The 21,011-nt window shown below is 49.7% G+C and overlaps 1 protein-coding gene across 1 annotated transcript in view; it reads left to right on the plus strand.

Moving 5' to 3' along the window:
- Positions 1 to 21,011, plus strand: part of Srrm4 (serine/arginine repetitive matrix 4) — a 155,234-nt gene that overhangs the window by 100,601 nt on the left and 33,622 nt on the right. The window contains exons 2-3 of the mRNA XM_052168917.1: positions 11,153 to 11,299; positions 20,352 to 20,438. Of these exons, the coding sequence (XP_052024877.1) occupies positions 11,153 to 11,299; positions 20,352 to 20,438 (234 nt within the window). The remainder of the gene's footprint in view (positions 1 to 11,152; positions 11,300 to 20,351; positions 20,439 to 21,011) is intronic.

A 21,011-nucleotide genomic window follows, 5' to 3' on the forward strand; every position in this document is an offset into this window, starting at 1 on the left:
ATCCCCAAAAGCAACAGGAACAACAGCAGCAACAAAACCACGCATTGGTCATTTACTCACTCTTCAGAAATGTGCTAAGCTTTTCACCACCACCTTAGACAGCAAGTAATCCTAACATCCAGACCAACACGTCTCATCTATGACAGCCCCAGACAACACAGGCTTCATGTTCACTTTGCATTCAGTAGAGAAGAGCCTTTGGTTTGTGTCTTAGAGCAGAGCATGCCTGCCTGCCTGACTGACTGATAGATGGATGGACTGATGGACGGCGTGAGTGACTTCAGGACAGAAGTGTTGTGTTGTGTCGGCATGACAGTGTGGGAGAAGACAGCTTAGGAAGAACCAGGAGTCTGACCGAGCAGTGGCACCCACTCCATTGCAGAGCTGATGAGCTCAGCTTTGGCCCCTGACCCCGCATGCCCTGCCCCCATCACTGTCCCTGCTGACTCCATAAGCCTACTGTGCTTGGGCCCCGTGTCCTCAGAGCCAGCCTGGCTCTGACAAATGCTGACACAGGGATCTAGTGATACAGACAACCCAGGGACAGGGACCAGCGGTTCCTCCGGTGTCTCCAGCGTGTGAGACACAGTATCTGACAGCTTCCCCCAAGGAAACCCTTTATCTTGGTTCTTTGCCGTGTTATTTTAAAACTAACGAGCCCAGACCTAGGAGCTCGCTGCCTGCTTGCCGCCTGCCATCGAGATTTGTGGCTTGTCTGTTCTGTCCTCTCTGTAGATTTCTGCTGCTGCTCATCCTCTGCTTGTTAAGAATGTTGTCCCCAACTGCATGCAGCCCGGAGCAGCACTAGTGTATGTGTGTGAGTGAGGAGGTGGGTGTGTGATATACAAGTATATGCATGCACGTGTGTCCACATGTGCATGCATGTGTGTGTGTCCATGTACATGTGTGAGTGTGTGTCCATGTGCATGTGTGTCTGCGTGTGTCTGCGTGTGCACATACATGTGTTTCTGTGTGTATGTGTGTGCGTGAGTGTGTATGTGTATATATACATGTGTGTACACATGTGTGCATGTGTGTACACATGTACATGCACATGCATGTGTCTCTGCGTGTGTGCATGTATGTGCATGTGTGTGCATATGCATGTATGCATGTGTATGCACATGTGCATGCATGCATGTGTATGAGTGTGTACCTGTGTGTGCGTGTGTGTGTGCGTGTGTGTGTGTGTGTGTGTGTGTGTGTGTGTGTATCTCAGGATTCCTCTGCCTACAGGTCAGCAGCATGTATGGGCACATATGTACATATGCATGGATATGTGTGTGTGTGAGTGTGCATGTGTGTGAGTGTGTATCTCAGGATTCCTCTGCCTGCAGGAGCTCAGTCATTAGCCCTGGATGGAGAGGACAGTTCCATCCTTGAATTATTAATGAGGAAACCTGGGCACAGTGAGGAATGGGGACATAGTATTGATGGGCGCTGAACCAGACACCCTTCTTGGTGGGTGCCAAAGCATGAAGCTTCTCGACATAGCCCCAGGGGCACCCCAGCCTTCCTCCTTCTCCTCCTCTGCCAAGAGTCCCTCGTCTCAGGCTCTCTGGGGGCAAAGCCTCAGAATCAGCAAGGAGTGTGTCCCCAGAGGGAGGCTTGAAAGTGCCGCCAAGAGCCAGGGGTGCCTGAGCTCTGAGCACACGTTGTCTCTCCTGTTCCCGAGGCAGCTCTGCCAGGAGACTGCACTTTCAGCAGGAAGGAAGGGACCGGGCCGGGCCACCCAGCTGGTGAGAGATCAGGTGGGTTATCTGACAGCTCCTGCCTCGCCTCCTCACAGCCTCCAGGACCAGACCCCTGCACCTGCTGGCTTTGCTTCCTGCAGACAGACGTTTCTCCTCCACGTTTCGCCCGTGTGGGATGGTTTGTTATATGAGTGGCCCTGTCTCTTCTGCTAGACTTCAGACTTAAGGGAAGGACTCTTAACTGGCTCTACTGGAAGGGAGATGACGGGATTAGCAGAAGAGTGAGGGGAGATGTTGCTAACGAATGAATGAATGATTGAATGAATGAATGCATCTAAACGGGAAGGTGAGTCCTTTCTGTGCTCTGTGAGCGTGTTACAGGAGCCAGCTGGTCCATCTGGACGGAGCACCCCTACAGAGACATTTTATTATTCCCAAATTCCTCTGAGACATACTCAGAGCTGAGCTGCCTCCCTGTCCAGTCCCCTCCAAAGTCTAGCCCTAACTCCAGATTGTCCAGAAACTTGCTTTTACTGAACTAAACATGGCATCTCTCAGATGCCTTTCTCAGTTCCTGTGAGTTGTCTGACATCCAAGCTCCTGTATCCTGATGCCCAGCCAGCCCTGTGTGGGTATCTAACTAGCATCTCAAAACAACATTTGAAGGACTGGCTCACAAGGGTCACCCCTCCATGAGGATCCATACGCAGTTAGCAGCAGCCAGGGAAGGGAGAAATATTTTTCTTGAGTGGTGTGGAATAGTGACTGGCAAGAGGCCCACGCTTCTGTAAGTAGCCGTAATGAAACTCGGTGGGCCGCCAAAGGAAGTAAATAAAGATATGAGAGCGCCCGAGTGGCTGGCTGAGAAAAGGATCAGCCAGACTGGCAGGAGGTCGAGAGATGGCGACGGCGGTGAACATAATCAAAATGTATTATGGACATGTATAAAAAATACCACAACGAAGCATGGTGTGGCATGCCGTTCATAGATCCTAATAAGAAAGTGTTGTCTCTAAGACTGAGCTCCAGAGGAACCTTCACACACACCTGTCTTTGCCCTCCCAGCCCGGTGAGAGACAGAGACACTTTGGGGTGACCTATGTCCATGACCCTGTTGATTCTGCCTTGTCAGTCTGAGAATCTGGGCCCTGCCAAGCATGAGGGCAGCAACAGCTCCAGCTCTGCTAATCATCCTCCCTCTGTCTAGCCCCGCCCACCGTTCTCCCTCTGTCTAGCCCCGCCCACCGTTCTCCCTCTGTCTAGCCCCGCCCACCGTTCTCCCTCTGTCTAGCCCCGCCCACCGTTCTCCCTCTGTCTAGCCCCGCCCACCGGTCTCCCTCTGTCTAGACCCGCCCACCGGTCTCCCTCTGTCTAGACCCGCCCACCGTTCACCCCCCCTGTCTAGCCCCGCCCACCGTTCTCCCTCTGTCTAGCCCTGTCCACCATCCTCCCTCTTTCTAGCTCCGCCCACCTCTCCCTCTGTCTCACTGTGGATTCCCGATCCCTTGCTGTCTCTACTGAAGGACAGCCAAAGGAGATTTTATTTTTTTAAATATCGGGGTCAGATCATGACGCCTCTGCTCAGAGCCCACTGAAGTGAGAATCTAGCTCCTTGCCAGGGCTCTGCCGACCCTTATGGGCCTATCCCTCACTGTCTGAAATCACGCCTCCTACTCACCCCTCCCTCGGCCAGCTCCATCTCACTGCTGCTCCTCAGTCTCTGGTGTGCTCCCACCTCAGGACCTTTGCACTAGCTGTGCCCTCTGCCTGTTAGACTCTCCCAGGCATGCTCCGGGCTCACTCTCTTAACACCTTCAAGCTTTTGCTGGAATGTCACCTCCGATTAGCTCATTTGAAACTGCAGTGTTCTCCCAGGAGCACTTCACATCCCTCCTGGGAGCACTCTGCCTCCTGCGCTCTGTTATGCTTCCTCTCTCCGCGTCTCTCACCACCATCTGATGGTCTTCGCGTTTATCACGTGGTTATATCTGCTCTCCCCACTCTTCTGCCCACCTCAGTAGAATGAATAAAAGCTACACACAGCACGGGCATCTTTGTCATTGTGCCCGGCTGCCTCCTGGGTACTGACAACATAGATTGCAGACAGGAGGCGTTCAGTCACTGTGTCCCGAATGGAGAAGAGTCTAATGGTTGAGAGGGATCAGGAGTTTCTCACTCCCAGCTCTTGTGCCAGGTCTCGCCCCGCCACGCTGGAGCCCCCACGGAGGGCTACCTCTGCTCACGTCATGCCTCCTCCCTGTAGCAGCCACGTGATCCCCTAGAGCAGGGGTTCCTAATCTACGGGGTCACGAACAACGCTTCACAGGGGTCACCTAACGCCATCGGGAAAACACAGATATTTACATTACGATTCATAACAGCAGCAAAATTACAGTTACGGAGTAGCAATGAAAATAATTTTATGGTTGGTGGTCACCACAGTTTGAGGAACTGTGTTAAAGGGTCGCGGTATTAGGACTGGTGAGAACCATTCCCCCACTGTCTCGGGAAAGCAGAGTGGAAGACTGCCTGTCTCAATAGCTCCCAACCTTCCTAACGCTGTGACCTTTAACCTTTAACACAGTTCCCTCGTGCTGCGGTGACAACCCGCCCCCCCCCAGCCATAACATGATTTTTGTAGCTACTTCATAGCTGTAATTCTGCTACTATTTTGAATCACAATGTAACTATGTGACCTCTCTGCTGTCTTGGGCGACCCCTGTGAAAGGGGTTGCTTCGCCTCCAAAGGGGCCGTGACTCACAGGTTGAGAACCACTGGCCTTGTCTACGCAGGTCAACCTAGGATCAAGCCTAAATCCCTTGTAGATTCTGCAACCTGACTATTCCAAGCGCATTCTAGGGATGGGTGAGGATATAACCACCCCAGCCCTACTGAATCGGCATTCACCGGGACAGGATCTCCTAGTGGCTCACAGGCACACGAATGCCCAAGAAATAGCTGTGCACGTGGCTCTGAAAGAGTCTTCTTCCCCTTTCCCGATGCTTGCCAGCCACCCTCCCCTCCCCCAGCTGTCTCCTCCCACACGCCGTGTCCTGTGTAGTTCAAAGAACTTTCTCTGCTTCCCTGACCAGTTTCCATTCATCCTTCAGGAAGCTCACCTCGGTCTCCTGCCCACGTTTTCCAGGCTGGTTTGGGTGATGGTCTGTGGCATCACTGCCCCTTGCACTTTGGTCCTCTGGCTTTTGTTTCCTAGTTTAGGGGTTCCCTCTGCCTCTATGATGAAGCCTCCCTGAGGGACTGTGTTGTGGTCTGGACTTGTGTATTCTTGTAATGCACCATCAATTTGGTGTTCGGTGAACATCTGTGGAGCAATGAATGAAAGGCAGAGGGAACATCATCTTAGGAAACTTTCCTTGTTTTTCACTCAGTCTTTACTAAAATGAGCGTGGCTGTGCCTGCATCCAAATGATACTCGCTACCACAGAATCCCCAGGCTTGGTTGCTGTCTTCCAGCCACGATAAGAAAGCTCGAAGGGTCAAGATTCCTGTAGATTACCTCCAAGCGGGCTTCATTAACTAGATTAACCTTGAAAAAGACCTGGAGTTCCAAGACTCCCGCCAGAGTCCCAGGAGCCGAGGCACAAATTAGCCACATTCATCTTATTGCTGGGCTGGGTCAGTTCTGGGATGGATTCTGGGACTTCCTGGGGCCTCAGGAGCCCGAAGGTCTGTGCTTCTCAGGAGAATGGAAGACAGAAGATGCCAGGACAGGGACAAGGGTGGGTTATTCACAGCCTGTAGGCAGAGCAAGCGTGGGGGGCCTGGGTGCTGCCTGGGAAGCGACTCCCTCTTCCTTGCCAGACCTGTGTCGTCAGCGGTGGGACGGGGAGGGAAGTTCACCTTGCCACACTGTGGTTTTCAGCATCCTCTGAGAGGCCGGGTTAGAAACACTACATGCAGGCACAGCTATGGGGGAGGGGAGGGGGCAGTCAGAGTCAGGAGTATCTCAGAGCCAACAGCCAAGGGCTGCTTCTCCTTGTGAGGCATAAGATGCATGCCCATGTCCCGCAGACACCGGAGGAATTATCCAGCATGTTCTGTTCTTCTGTTCAGCACTTCCTAGTAGTTTTGAAGCATGTCTCAGAGTCTTGGAGTACTCCTCTCTCTCTTTCTCTCTCTCTTGCTTTCTCTCTCTCTTGCTCTCTCTCTCTCCCTCCCTCCCTCCCTCCTTCCCTTCCTCTGCCATGCTGGCTGGGTATTTATTTCCATCTCTATCCCTCAGTTTCTCCTCAGTGGAACTGGCTGCATCTGCTAGCGGGTTTCTTTAGAACGACGATGTGCTGAAGGGTGAGAAAGAACTCTCCTTCCCAGTGTCCGGCATTCAGTAGGTGCTTAATAGATGCAAACTGCTGTCATGACCCAGGGATTGCAGAGAGAGCACTGGCCGGGGGGGATGGAAGGCCACAGTTCCAGGCTTGGCTCTGATGAGGATGATGACACACACTTGGGCAACCCCTGTGTGTCTTGAGACCCCGGTTTTTCCACTCTCCGTGGAGGTGGCTTGACTCTGAAGCTCTTGCGGTCAAGCCTTGTTTGTCTGTTTCTAAAAACGGTGTTTTTAGAACTCTGCCTAGGGCTACGGTCAGGAGGATCTGCCTCTGGCTCCAGGCCAAATGAGCGTGTTGTTGTTGTTGTTGTTGTTGTTGTTGTTGTTGTTGTGAGTGGCCAGAAACTCTGCTCTGTCTGTGGATGCTTTGACAGAGAGAATCAAACAAGCAGCCAGAGACCCAGGCATCTGAGAGTTCTTTAGAAAGTTTAGCCTCTACTCGCATCAGAGGCTCAGAATCAGCTGTTCGTTGCCATGACTACAGGCAGCCTCAGTGCCAGGGCCTCTGATTAGCAGGAATCCAGAGAGGAGGAAAAGCCTGAAGGAACTGAGGGACCCCCTCCCTGCAGTGGAGCATGCTGGCCCTTGACTCTCTGTCTCAGCTGTCCCCTGAAGATCTTGCCTTCTTTTAAGTATTAAAAAGAAAGAAAAAGAAAAGACATTACAACGTTGAGTAACTCTGTGGTACAGTCAAAGCAGCTGTGGGCATGCTTCAGCCGAAATGGAACGCTGAATATTTTTCCTAAAGCCCTGAAAAGATGCAAGACTGGAAAGAGAAAGACATGATGCGGGCTGCAGCTGAAGCCTCGCTCCCTTGAAGGGCTGTGTTGCTTTGCAGTCAGGTCCTGTCAAGGCCCCTCACCTTGATTTGTAAGAGAGGGTCAAGCCTGATCTACAGTCTGCACGTAGGATCAGCCACCAGAATTCCCTCTGCTCATCCCTCCGTCCAGCAAGAAAAGTTCCTACCACGGGTGAAGAGGGGACAAGACACAGACGTCAGGGACAGCTCTCTGTAAAGGTGACCCTTAAGAGAGGATGAGGAGATGGCCAGGCAAGGTACTGCAGGAGCTGCATGCCAGGTGCACAGAACAGCAAGTGCCAAGGGCCTGGGGCAGGAAAAGCTTTTGACCTATTTGAGAAACAGCAAGAAGACCATATGGCTGGCTCGGACAATAGAAAGATGTGGAGAGAAGCAGGAGATGGACTGAGGCCACATCCTTTGGCATCTTTGGATTGTGTGTGTGGTCTGACCAATGGCTGCTTTATCCGGGATGCTTCTTTAGCGTGTAGCTTCTTGGGTGGACCCCTCTGAAACGCTCATTCATTAAATCTATAAGAAAGCTGAGCGGGGCTGGGAGATGGTTCAGCTGCTCGGGTGCTTGCGGCACAACCGAGTCGGATCTCTTGTGCCCATGAAGGGAGCTGGGTGTGGTGGCACACACTTGAAACCATGGGTCTGCAAGGGTGGAGACAGGAAGATGCCTAAAACTCACTGGGAAGCAAGCTGTGTGAGTCCCAGAGACAGGCTCTACCTCAGAATGGTATCTGAGGTTGGTTTCTGGCTTACACGCATGTACACGTGTGTATGCGGATCCATAGGCAAGAGACAGAGACCCGGGGGCAGGGAAGCTGAGCCACAAGATGTTAGTTTGCCTGGAATTGAATGTTCTATCATGGAGGAGCCTGTGCCGCCCTTCAGCACTTTCTGTAGAATTTATTATAGTTCTGTTTGCTTTGCCGCAGATTTCCCAGTGGGGTACCCCGTCCAGAAAGCTGGAGCTAGCACTATTGGGGAAAAAGATCAAGCTAGGCGAGCACATCTCCCAGTGCATAGCTATAGACATTTCACTGTAAAGGGCTCCTCTCTTGCCATTCCTGCAGGTGCCGAGGTCTTTCAACTTGAATCCTTCTGCCTGGCACACACCCTCCCCCTTTCTGCAGATACCTGTACAGAAGGGACTCATTGTTGTGGAAAACAAAACAAAACCCGCTCCTAATCTTTGCTCTGGCTGAACTGGGAAGGGCGGGGCGGGGCAGGGGCGGGGCAGTAAGCAGTTGTGTTTTAGTTTCGGTGAGTTGAGGATGTGGCTGTAAGGTATGGTTCAGCACATCTCATGAGGTCTGCGGCGGCGGTGTCATTGTCCTCGTTGTCATCATCATCATCATCATCACCGACGGATGCCACAATAATTGCGTGCTCCGCCAAAAGTTTGCTCTGTTCCAGAGAGCTCGTGACCACACGCTCGCTTGCATGGCTGGGTGTCAGTGCCGGCTACTGGCAGCAGGCCTCCCCGTGGGGCTGAGTGTTCTTCCAACATGGCAGATGGTGGGCCCTAAGGATGGGTCAAGGAGAACAAGGCAAACGGCGTCTAGTGACGTCGTCTGAGAGTCATACACGATCATGTGTCCCGCTTACTCACGGCAAGCAAGTCGTTGGCTCCGCCTGCCATTTCCAGCAAAGGGAATATGGCTGACAAGACTGTCGATCGATCTGTGGATACAGTTTAGTCCACCTCGTTCTGAATGTTCGCCTTGCGAGTTCCCTCTCCCTCTGTGGCTCATCAAAGGAGTCTTTTCTGACTCTGAAAATAATAGTCACCCTCCCATCTTCCCAGTCCTCTAGGCTACTTATCCTAACTGGTCATGTTCAATAAGTCACATTTTTCCATACTGTCTTAGGGTTTTATTGCTATAACCATGACCAAGGCAACTCTTATAAGGACAACATTTAACTGGGGCTGGCTAACAGGTTCAGAGTTTCAGTCCATTATCATCAGAGCAGGAGCATGGTGCGGGAGGAGCTGAGAGTTCTACATCTTCATCTGAAGGCTGTTAGCAGAAAACTGATTTCCAGACAGCTAGGGTGAGGGCCCTAAAGCCCACGCCCACAGTGACACACCTACTCGAGCAAGGCCACACCCACTTCAACAAGGCCACACCCTCTAATAGCACCACACCTACTTTAACAAGGCCACACCCACTCCAACAGGGCCACACCTACTCTAACAAGGCCATGCCTACTCCAACAAGGCCACACCTCCCAATAGTTCCACTCCCTGGGCCAAGCATATACAAACATCGCACATACTTAAGTGGCAATGATCACCTCTGCCATCTGGATATAAACCTCATGATCATAGTAGCATCCCTGACTGGGTCACTGCATCCCCGCACTAAAAACTGGCACCAAGGTTGGAGTTAATGAACACAGGTTGGCCTGGACCAGGCAGGAGGCAGCCTTGATTAGAATTTCCATTCCTCCTTGGCTGGCAGCGACTTGTGGCTCTGCTTCTGAAGATACACCAATAAGCGGCTGGCAGAGATGGATGTGTTATTCTTTTCCTGCTTCTCCATGGACTGGGCTTGGCTCACACCCTGGAAACCCTAAGGATAGTGGAACTTATCAGATCTCTTCATTCCCTGGTCATAAAACCAGCGTTGGTGCAGGAGACGCAGGAGATGATGCAGGAGCCTGGTGCAGAGGAGCGGGTGACTTCGAATGATGTTTGCCCGGGAGTCAGGAAGCAGGATGAGCTTAGATACACTCAGGACCCTCAAGCTCCTGGATCCTCTTAGTTTGGGATCCAGGACTTTGAGTAACAGGATCCTCACAGGCTTGAGTGACCAGGCCACATCTCGTCCCTTCCTAGGGCTCAGACTGTTGAGGCATATTAGTGACCCCCAGGTGTTGATTGGCAGGAGGAAGGAACCTTAAGCCTTCATGGGAGCTGCTGTTCCACGAGGCGGCCCCACCCCTGCAAGAGACACCGGACTGTCTGATTTACAGGAAAGCAAAAGTATTATAAAATGATATTTTCTAGATCTTTTGGTTGGCATAAGTTATCATTTTCCTCATGCCACGTGAATGGTCCAGGGCCCGAACTCAGGAGTGGAACTCAGGAGTCTAGTGGCCGGGTGTACTGCAGAGGCCGAGTGAAGAGCGTAGCACCCACGTGCATGCATCCAATCTTCCCTGCATATCCGATATGACTAATACCAAAGATCACAGTGGATTCCTGGAGCCCAGGATAACAGCAAGCTCTGTACATAGTGTGATACTTGTAGTGAGAAATATTAAAATAAAATAAAATAAAATAAAAAGACCATCTGGCCAACTGTCCTGCCCCACCATGGTGCAACAGCATGACCTGGCAGGGTCCCGCTCCGTGTAACCCCAGCTCCCCAGAAATCTTGTCGACCTGGCCATATCTCCGGTGGGGTCCCGCGGGTTCCCGTGAGTTCGTCTCGCTTCCACCCAGTGCCCACTCATTCCAATTACCTGGTAAAGCACGACTCTTAATCTTAAATAATTTGCCAATTAGATTTATGTATATTAAACTCGCAAATATAAGATGTCAATTTACAATGCTAAAAGTCTTATCTCAATTTCTAACCTTTCTAACGTCTCGATTTCTAACGTCTCATTTCCATCTTGATACTCCAACCTCTCACAGCCTCCCCCCAAGCCCTCTTCCCCCCCCTCCCCCCCCCCCCCCCGTGCTTGAGCGAGCCTCTGCTCTCTGACCTCCCAACTCCTAGCTCCGCCTCCTCTTTCCCGTCCAATCACTGGCCTCTCACTGCCTCAATGTGATTGGACAGGAAATATCCTGCAACAGATACTATGTGGGTTTTTTTCCTTTTCAGATGAGCCTATGAATAGGTTTTATTTATAAATCAGGTATAGTGTGAGGTTAAGAATGATAATTAAGGAAATGGGGAAATAATATGCTGCAAATATGATCTCTCTCTTAAAACACCGTACAGTGCTTTTACCTTCTCGTAAAATGGAGACACCTATGTGTTCCCTTTGGTGTAGTTCAGATGTCTTCCTTTCCCCAAGTGGTTTTAACGTTCAGAGTTTGTAGCCTTCAAATCACCAAGGCAGAAAGAGAACCATGGTGATGTCACACAGATTCTGGCTGCCTTGAACTAGAAATGCCCCCCCACCACCTCCCAACCCCGACCCCGCTCCACTCAGAAGGAAAAAAAAAGTCAAGGATAATCTAATGATCTCAGTCTAGCAAGGAGCTAGAAAATCATAGATCTGAATACTTAACGTATGATTCTAAATGCCCTAACAGGTCTACCGCCTTGTTTCTTCCCCTGCAGGACAGAGCCCCAGAGCAGTCTCCTGCTCCCAGATCAGGATGGACCTTCAGAAAAGCTGGGCCAACATCTGGCCACTGAGGCCCTTGGTACCAACAGCTGGGGGAGAGAGAAGGCCTGCAGGGAGCTGGGTCCTGCTAGAGCACACAGGTGAGATGCTGTGCCCCCTCAAAGCAATGGCAAGCCAGAGCTGAGTGTGTGACGGTGAAGCCAGAGCTGAGTGTGTGATGGTGAAGTCAGAGCTGAGTGTGTGACGGTGAAGTCAGAGCTCAGTGTGTGATGGTGAAGTCAGAGCTGAGTGTGTAATGGTGAAGCCAGAGCTGAGTGTGTGACGGTGAAGCCAGAGCCGAGTGTGTGACGGTGAAGTCAGAGCCGAGTGTGTGACGGTGAAGCCAGAGCCGAGTGTGTGACGGTGAAGTCAGAGCTCAGTGTGTGATGGTGAAGTCAGAGCTGAGTGTGTGACGGTGAAGTCAGAGCTGAGTGTGTGAGGGTGAAGTCAGAGCTCAGTGTGTGATGGTGAAGCCAGAGCTGAGTGTGTGATGGTGAAGTCAGAGCTCAGTGTGTGATGGTGAAGTCAGAGCTCAGTGTGTGATGGTGAAGTCAGAGCTCAGTGTGTGATGGTGAAGTCAGAGCTCAGTGTGTGATGGTGAAGTCAGAGCCGAGTGTGTGATGGTGAAGTCAGAGCTGAGTGTGTGATGGTGAAGTCAGAGATGAGTGTGTGACGGTGAAGCCAGAGCTGAGTGTGTGACGGTGAAGTCAGAGCTGAGTGTGTGAGGGTGAAGTCAGAGCTGAGTGTGTGACGGTGAAGTCAGAGCTCAGTGTGTGATGGTGAAGCCAGAGCTGAGTGTGTGATGGTGAAGCCAGAGCTGAGTGTGTGACGGTGAAGTCAGAGCTCAGTGTGTGATGGTGAAGTCAGAGCTCAGTGTGTGATGGTGAAGTCAGAGCTGAGTGTGTGAGGGTGAAGTCAGAGCTGAGTGTGTGACGGTGAAGTCAGAACTGAGTGTGTGACGGTGAAGTCAGAGCTGAGTGTGTGACGGTGAAGTCGGGGCTCAGTGTGTGACGGTGAAGTCGGGGCTCAGTGTGTGTTGGTGAAGTCAGAGCTGAGTGTGTGATGGTGAAGTCAGAGTTGAGTGTGTGATGGTGAAGTCAGAGCTGAGTGTGTGACAGTGAAGTCAGAGCTGAGTGTGTGATGGTGAAGTCAGAGCTGAGTGTGTGATGGTGAAGTCAGAGCTCAGTGTGTGATGGTGACGTCAGAGCTGAGTGTGTGATGGTGAAGTCAGAGCTGAGTGTGTGACGGTGAAGCCAGAGCCGAGTGTGTGACGGTGAAGTCAGAGCTCAGTGTGTGATGGTGAAGTCAGAGCCAAGTGTGTGATGGTGAAGTCAGAGCTGAGTGTGTGACGGTGAAGTCAGAGCTGAGTGTGTGACGGTGAAGTAAGAGCTGAGTGTGTGAGGGTGAAGTCAGAGCTGAGTGTGTGAGGGTGAAGTCAGAGCTGAGTGTGTGATGGTGAAGCCAGAGCTGAGTGTGTGACGGTGAAGTCAGAGCTCAGTGTGTGATGGTGAAGTCAGAGCTGAGTGTGTGACGGTGAAGTCAGAGCTGAGTGTGTGATGGTGAAGTCGGGGCTCAGTGTGTGTTGGTGAAGTCAGAACTCAGTGTGTGATGGTGAAGTCAGAGTTGAGTGTGTGACGGTGAAGTCAGAGCTGAGTGTGTGACAGTGAAGTCAGAGCTGAGTGTGTGATGGTGAAGTCAGAGCTGAGTGTGTGATGGTGAAGTCAGAGCTCAGTGTGTGATGGTGAAGTCAGAGCCGAGTGTGTGATGGTGAAGTCAGAGCTGAGTGTGTGACGGTGAAGTCAGAGCTGAGTGTGTGATGGTGAAGTCAGAGCTCAGTGTGTGATGGTGAAGTCAGAGCTGAGTGTGTGATGGTGAAGTCAGAGCTGAGTGTGTGACGGTGAAGTCGGAGCTGAGTGTGTGACAGTGAAGTGTGCCCTCTCTGACTCCTTCTTGTTCCCAAGTTCCTCTTTGGGAGTTTGAGCATGTGCTAACATGTTCTGCTGTGGGCCAGAGAGCCAGAGGTTTAGGTTTGTGGACTCAATGGCTGTTGTCACAACCCTTTACGTCCAGGCACCGAATGGGTATACTGGAGTCCTAATGACAGTGTATTTATAAAAATAGGGGCAAGCTAGGCTCATCTCTAGTGAGTTAGCTTCCCCGGAAGTGTGACACATCTTATGGGGGGCGGGGAGAGTGAGGAAGGCTGGTCTTGGCTCTTGGCTTCAGAGTTTTTGCTCCGTGGTCACTCCTTTCTGTGATTGGTGTGTGTTGAGGAAGGATGGGGGGCAGGGAAGAAAAGGAGGGGGAAGGGGAGGGGGAGATCAAGGAGAGGGAGAGGGGAGAAGGAGAAGGAGGGGCAAGAGGAGATGGAGGGAAGGAGGGGAGAAGAGGATTACAGGGAGATGGGGAGGAGGAAGAAGAGGAGCGGGGGAGAGGGAAATGGGGAGGGGAGGGGGAAACGAAGGGGAGAAGGAAGGGAGGGGAGAAGGGGGCAATGGAAGGAAGGGGAGATGGAGAGGAGGGGGAGAGGGAAGGGAGGGGGAAAGGGAGATAGGGAAGGGGGAAGAGAAGATGGAGGGGAAGGAGAGGCCTTCACTCCTTCCCTAGTTGAGCCTCTTCCTTTTTCTACCTTTGTTCCTTTGAAAGCCCCCCAAATATCAGATCATCACAGTAATGGCAGGTCTTCCCTCCTCACTGGCAGTTCTATATGTCAGTCATCTCAGGAACACCCACACACACACACACACACACACACACACACACACACAAGCATACTTTACTGTCTCCTGGGCATCACTCAATGGAGTCAGTTTGATATTCTAGCTTCACCCCCACCTGGGTCATTGGTCAGACAAAACCCTGACATTTAATATATGGTTCCTCCAGACACAGAGGTTCTAGGAGCCTTGGACTCTCAATTCATAATTTCCCTTTTGTGTCCTGTGTTTCAGACCTTCGTACCTATTCCTTAAGTCAGCTGTTCAGCCACTGTCCCTTCTGTCCCTGAGGACAGGTCCTGTGGAAGATGCCCATAAGTGGCATTTTACTGAGGCTCATAAAGGGGACACAGTGACCAACATAGGATGGCCAGTAATTAAAACTGGTTATTTTGAATGCCAGCTGGGGCCAGCAAGATAGCTCAGGAGATAAGGATGTTTGCTGATAAGCCTGATGCCCTGGAGTAGATTCCCAGGTCCTACATGGTAGAAGGAAAGAACCAACTCCCAAAAGTTGTCTTCTGACCTCCACATGTGCACCACGACACAAGTGCCTGTGTGCCCATACACAGACATGCTAAATAATAAACACTAATTAAATAAATAAACTCCAATGTTTTTACCTTAACTAAACCAAGCCTACAGTTGACAATGAAGGACCCAACACTCTCCACCTCCTGGTTTGTAGTCTTCTACCTTACATACCTAAAGCCTGGTCCATGATTGTCCCACATGAATATACTTACAACATCATTGTTTGTGTGAGCATGCATGTACATGTGTGTGCATACATGCATGAGTGTGTGTTCATGCATGTATGTGTATGATTGTGTGCATGTGCAAGTATGAGAGTGAGTGGGTGTGCATGCATGCATGCTTTTGTGTGTGCATATATGCATTAGTGTGTGTTCATGCATGCATGTGTTATTAGTGTGTGCATGTGCAACTGAGAGTGTGTGGGTAGGTGTTCATGTATACATGCACACATGCTTATGTGTGCATGTATGCATGAGTGTGTGCATGTAGGACTGTGAGAGTACATACATGCATGCCTGCATGTGTGTGTGCACACGTGTCTGTGCATGCATGCATGCTTGTGGTTCTTTCATGTGTTGTATGAATGTGTGCATGTAGGAGTGTGAGAGTGAAAGCATGTGTGCATGAGTGTGCATTCATGCATGTGTGTATATGTGAAACTGTGAGAGTTAATGGGTGTGTATGCATGTTCTTGTGTGCATGTGTATGTGCATGTGTGTGTGCATGTGGGAGTGTGAGAGTGTGCACATGCATACATGCATGGCTGTGTGTTCATGCATGTTTGTGTGTGTGTGTGTGTGTGTGTGTGTGTGTGTGTGTGTGTGTGCGTGCGTAGGTACACGTTGGGGTAGTGAATGGCTGATGGAAACCAGAGGTCAGCCTCAGGTGTTACTCCTCAGACACGGCTTGTTTTCCATGACAGGGTCTCCCACAGGTACCCAGTGCTCAGCAGTTAGACTGATTGCCCAGCAAGCCCCCGATATCCATTCATTGCATCCCAGTGTCATGACTGCAAGCACACATCAGGAAGCTTGATTTTCTTTTTTTAATGTGGAAGGTATGTCTTTGAGCTCTGGTCCTTACCGTAGACAGCTGTGGATGGGAATATGGAGGCTGAGGCATGGATTGGAAGAGGTCAGGCCCTGTGGTACCTGCTCTGCACTGCTGAGTACCTGATAGAAACAGGGTATGGGAAATGGGAAGAAAGGTTTATTTCGGCTCCTGATTGGGGGAGTATTTCTAGTGACCAGAGTGAGTAAGGGCTAAAGGAATTGCACCTCCTGATGGCCAGGACAGAGTGCAGAGACAGCATAACCCAAAACCAGGGCAGGTGTCACCTAAAAGACCCACCCACCTCCAATGACCTACTGACCTACTTTCCTCATGGACGCTCCAACCCTTAAAGCTCACATGGTCTCCCTGAAGTTACTACACTAGCCTGGGAGGCAGGGTTCAGACATGACCTGTGAGGGACGTTTCAGATGCAAACCGTAGCCATGGGTGTAGGACACAGGAGGTCCTCAAAATAGAAAACTTTTGGTTGAGAGCATCAGAGAGCCCAGGAAGAAGATTCTGGAAACACAATGGGCTACATTTTTTCTAAAGGAAAAATAGATGACAGTGTGTTATCAGCTGAGACATACAGTGAGTCTGGGCTTCCTGTCTTCTGTCTATGACTGATTCTCTGAGGAGTTAAAAGCCACAGTAACGACAGTAATTAATAACCATCATATTGGTGATAAGAGAAGTCATACTGATTACATTTAACAATGGGGACACTTTCTGGAGCATCTGTCCTTAGAAGATCTTGTTGTCCGAGCACCTGAGAGGGGACTTACACAAACCCAGAAGACATAGCACAGTCTACAACTAAGCTGTGCATCACACCTACACAGTTCTTAGTGTAGCTGACAGCTCTGAGGGCAGTGGTGAATAAAACAGCCTAGGTCAAACGGAGCGCAAAAGCCAACTGTGAAGTCAACATATGAAGCAGACACCAAGGTAGATCGGCTTCTGCCTAAAGCAAATGTTCTATCCTCTGATAATAAAAAGATAGTGGCTACACACCCTGGCCCTTTGTCGGCATGACCAAGCATTAGGATCGGCAGATAACTGTTTGTTCTGTGTCTTACCTGACTGAAAACACAGTGGCTCCAGCACCACACACACACACACACACACACACACACACACACACACGCTTGAGTGATGCCCTCACTAGGAGTTTTTCAGCTCCATTATCGTCTAACAGGGCAACTATCTCATAAATCAGAGCGATGTTATATGGCCTGTGACTGTCACACAATTCTCTTACCTGTCAACATACTCAGTGCCAGGCTGGGACATGTGGCAGCAAACTTATGACCCGGGTACCTGGTTTAATCCCCGCCTCTGAGATGATGACAGACAATCCAAATTTAAAAGAAAATTCTCTGAGCTAGAGAGGGAGCTACAGCCTACATCCAGGTCTGTGCATTTCAAGAACAATCATTTCCTATGCTATTTTTCTTACCTTTGACCTCTGCACATTCAGCCACAATACCTGGAGCCACGTTTAGCACCTCCGTAGCCACTGTGCATTTCAAAACAATACGTGTAACTGAGTGGTTCCCGCCCCCCAAAGAATTATTTATTTATTTTATGTATATGAGTACATTGGAGCTATCTTCAGACACAGCAGAAGAGGGCATCAGATCACATTACAGATGGTTGTGAGCCACCATGTGGTTGCTGGGAATTGAACTCAGGACCTCTGGAAGAGCAGTCAGTGCTCTTTTAATTTTTTAAGATTTATTTCTTTATTTATTTATTATAGCTGTCTATAGACACACTGCAGCTGTCTTCAGACACACCAGAAGAGGGCATTAGAGCTCATTACAGATGGTTGTGAGCCACTATGTGATTGCTGGGATTTGAACTCAGAACCTTCAGAAGTCAGTGCTCTTAACCACTGAGCCATCTCTCCAGCCCCATGACTGAGTTCTTATCTTCATCCATGTGTGCTGAACCTCTGCAAATTCATCCTCTGTTTCCTCTACAGTGTGTGTGCACCTGACCATGGTGGTTTTGTATCGTGGCCCCTTCACAGAATAGGTTTGACCACTACACACTTAGCCACTTGGGGTGACTGTCTACTTCTGTAGTAGCTGTGTCACTGACCACTGTGCTTGACTATCATACCTGGAACTCCCAATGTGTACAAGCACTGTAGACCCAGCCCCTCTCTGCACATAAGGCTAACCACTTGTGTGTCACTACTAGTCCGTGATGCATTTCATAGAATGAGGGTACGGAGAAGAGATGGAGAAACATAGATTCTCATTCATGATGGCTTTAGGACATGGAGTGACTGGTTAATTATAATCACCTCACAGATCTCAGGTCTACTAAATTGAAAGACTTCTCAATAGCATCCTATGATTTAAACTCAGATTTTGCCTCTTAGACTTCAGAATTCTAGATGCCAGAGCTCTTGGTCCTAACAATGGGATCTCCCCTTGTTGTTGACACACCTTTAAACTCCCCACACCACCCCCCAAATTCCCAGCAGCAGCTGCACTGAGATGTGCTCTCCTGAGACAGCGCAGCATGCGGCGGCCAGGATCCTTCTTCACCCACCACTTGGTTATCTGGCAAATGCTCCGGTTCTTGCTGTGGGTCAAGTACTCTTGGAGGGGGAGAGAGAGAGGGAAGAAAGTTGGATGCACCCACTGTGCCTCTAAAAGCAGCCCGTTCATTCACTGGATAGTCTATTGTGCTTCGTGCTTTTTAGATGTAGGGGTGATTCGATAGCCAGAGATTTGATTCTTAGGATGTTTATTTTTAACTTGTTAGAAGTGGCTTTCTTAAGTGTGTGTGTGTGTGTGTGTGTGTGTGTGTGTGTGTATGTGCGCGCGCGTGCGCACACACGCATGCAAGCACACGTGTGTTCATGCACACACATTTATTAGTGGGTCAGAGGCCTTAACATACATTCCAATTCCTTACCATCCCTTCCACCAACCCTGATGATATAAATTCTTCAAATGGAATTAAAGATGACAGAGTTTTAGGATGTTTAATGAGTTGAACCACTGCCATCTGACTGTCTGCACAAATAGCTCTAGAAGGCAGCTGGGGGTTTTGTTTGTTTGTTTGTTTTTGGTTTTGTCTGTTTTTGTTTTTTGTTTTGTTTTGTTTTGAGGCCGCTCTCAGAGCAGGAAGCACACAGGTTGCAAATCCCAACTTAAATGATTCCCGGCTGTGTGACGGCCGATGAGTGAGCTCGACTCTCCAGAGCCCATTTTCCTCACCTGTGAAATGAAATGATAAGAGTCCCACTGGTCTCACAGAGAAGGGCTTTGTCAACAGATGTCCTGTCTAATAAGTCTAAAGACCGGGCGGTGGTGGTGCACACCTTTAATCCTAGCACTTGGGAGGCAGAGGCAGGCGAATATCTGAGTTCAAGGCCAGGTTGGTCTACAGAATGAATTCCAGGACAACCAGGGCTACACAGAGAAACCCTGTCTTGAAAATCCAAAAGAAAGAAAAAAAAAAAAAAGACCAGAGTTCAATCCTAGGAGCTGGGCTTAAAAAACGGAAGAATGCGGTGTGGTGGCCAACACTGTGACCCAGTGCTGGGGAACTGGGGACAGGAGGTCTCTCAGAAGAACAGTGATGATGGCTTTGCAGAGCGTCTTTCTCTGTGTGTGTCCACCCCGCAGATTTACAAATGCCCGTCCTCAACCACTGATTCTGTCTGCTGCTGTCTGTAGATGGAAGATGTCTCCACTGCCATCTGTTGTGCTTGAGGTTTGCCCTGCCTTTTAGCAATTTAATTGGCAGAGAAAACGAACTGGATAAAGACCCCTAGACTGTATTACGAGGACGTTGGAGGTAGAGGTGCATAGAGCTCTGTGTATTCAAGGCCAGCGTGGTTTATATAGCAAGTTTCAGGACAGCCAGGTCTCATAAAATGAGACCCTGTCTCAGAAAGAAAAAAAAAAAAAGAAAAATGTTAATGAAAACAAACAAACAAACAAACAAAGAATGGTAGTGATGTCTAATGCACAAAACCCAAAGTTGCCCTCTGGCCTAAACGCAGTGCCTTCTAAATACTTTATATCAAGACATATAAACACACCAGTGTTGGTTTTGGTGCTACCAATAATAAGAATAAAAATAATGCTAGCTGATCCAATAAAGGTGAACTGGGTTCCCACTCTTCTGTTCTCAAGTAGTTTCAATCCGCAACCATCTCTCTTTGCAATAGGATAGCGTTATTTTTTTCTTTTTCTTTTCTTTTCTTTTTTTTTTTAATCCCGGGAGCCTGCCCCAATTATAAAAAGGAGATAACTTGACTTCATTTAACTGCAGCCTGTGCGTTGGAATTTAATTGAACGGGAAATAATTATTCCTGAAGAGCGGAGGTTTTTGAGGTTCTGCGAAGCGATGTGAGATATGTATCTTGTTACATTAGACCCGAGCAAATACACTTTTAATAATCTGTGTCTACTTAACACAGTTTCTGCCTCCTGAAATTTACAGCGGGAAGCGTAGACGGGGCGGACTGGGAAGAGAGTGGGCTGGACTGCCAACTCATTATTTTTAAAGTGATTTATTTACCGAGGTGAGCCGTTTGCAAATTCAATAATAAATCTATTAAGGGGCAGTTAACCTCTATAAACCTTGTTTTAAATAATCAATTGGTGTTTGGGTAACTACAGTGTCTGTCTCATTAGGCGTGCATTAAGTCTTTGAGACATTTAATCTGAGGTGTGACCAAATCAACCACGAGGTGACAATTAGATGTTCACCATGGGTCCCTGACTCTCCAAGGAGCTGGGCCCTTTCCCTTTCTCTGGCTGTGACAGCCCCGGAACAACGGACTCTCTTAGGGATGGCTTTTCCTTTCCCACAGTGCCTCTCAAGACAGAGACCCGACACCACCACCTTCCTCCAGGGGGAAAAAGAAAAAGAAGAAATCAACCAGGAAAAAGAGGAGGAGGTAAGGGTCCTGAAGAGAGATGAGACCTTAAAGACCCGGGCGGGAGACAGAAAAGGAGTAATCAGTCCAACTGGGACTCCACCTTGGGTTCGAATCCCTTCTTGGCCTCTTAGCTACCCGTGTGACCTTAGACCTTCTTTCATTCCTGGCCTTGCTCCTCAAGGGAAGCATTATACCCATTTCAGAGATGAGAAAGATAAAGGCTCCTAGTTTGGCCTGACAGACTCTGCCTTGGACTTGATTCCTAGGATCCTCTCTTGACCCTGGGGTCACCATTTCTCATCACTACCAGCTCGTGGCTCTTTTAGGCCTCGTGAATGTCTTGGTAGACACAAGTCCTTTAGTAAGTTTTCATTTTTTAAAAATATTTCCAGATTCCCTCATCGACTTCCAGTAAAACCTTGTGTAGAATTCTGGCTGCAGGGAGCAGGGGTCGCACCAGATCTCCGGGGCGGTGTTCATAGACGCCTGCAGGGGGCAGCAGAGAGCGCAGCTGGACCGCTCGGGGCCTGGGTTCAGGGTTTGCAGGGGTTTCTCCATCACCTGTTTGGCTAAAGGATAGACGCAGATAGG

This window comes from Apodemus sylvaticus, chromosome 22 (assembly GCF_947179515.1).
Source record: "Apodemus sylvaticus chromosome 22, mApoSyl1.1, whole genome shotgun sequence".
Taxonomy (NCBI): Eukaryota; Metazoa; Chordata; class Mammalia; order Rodentia; family Muridae; genus Apodemus; species Apodemus sylvaticus.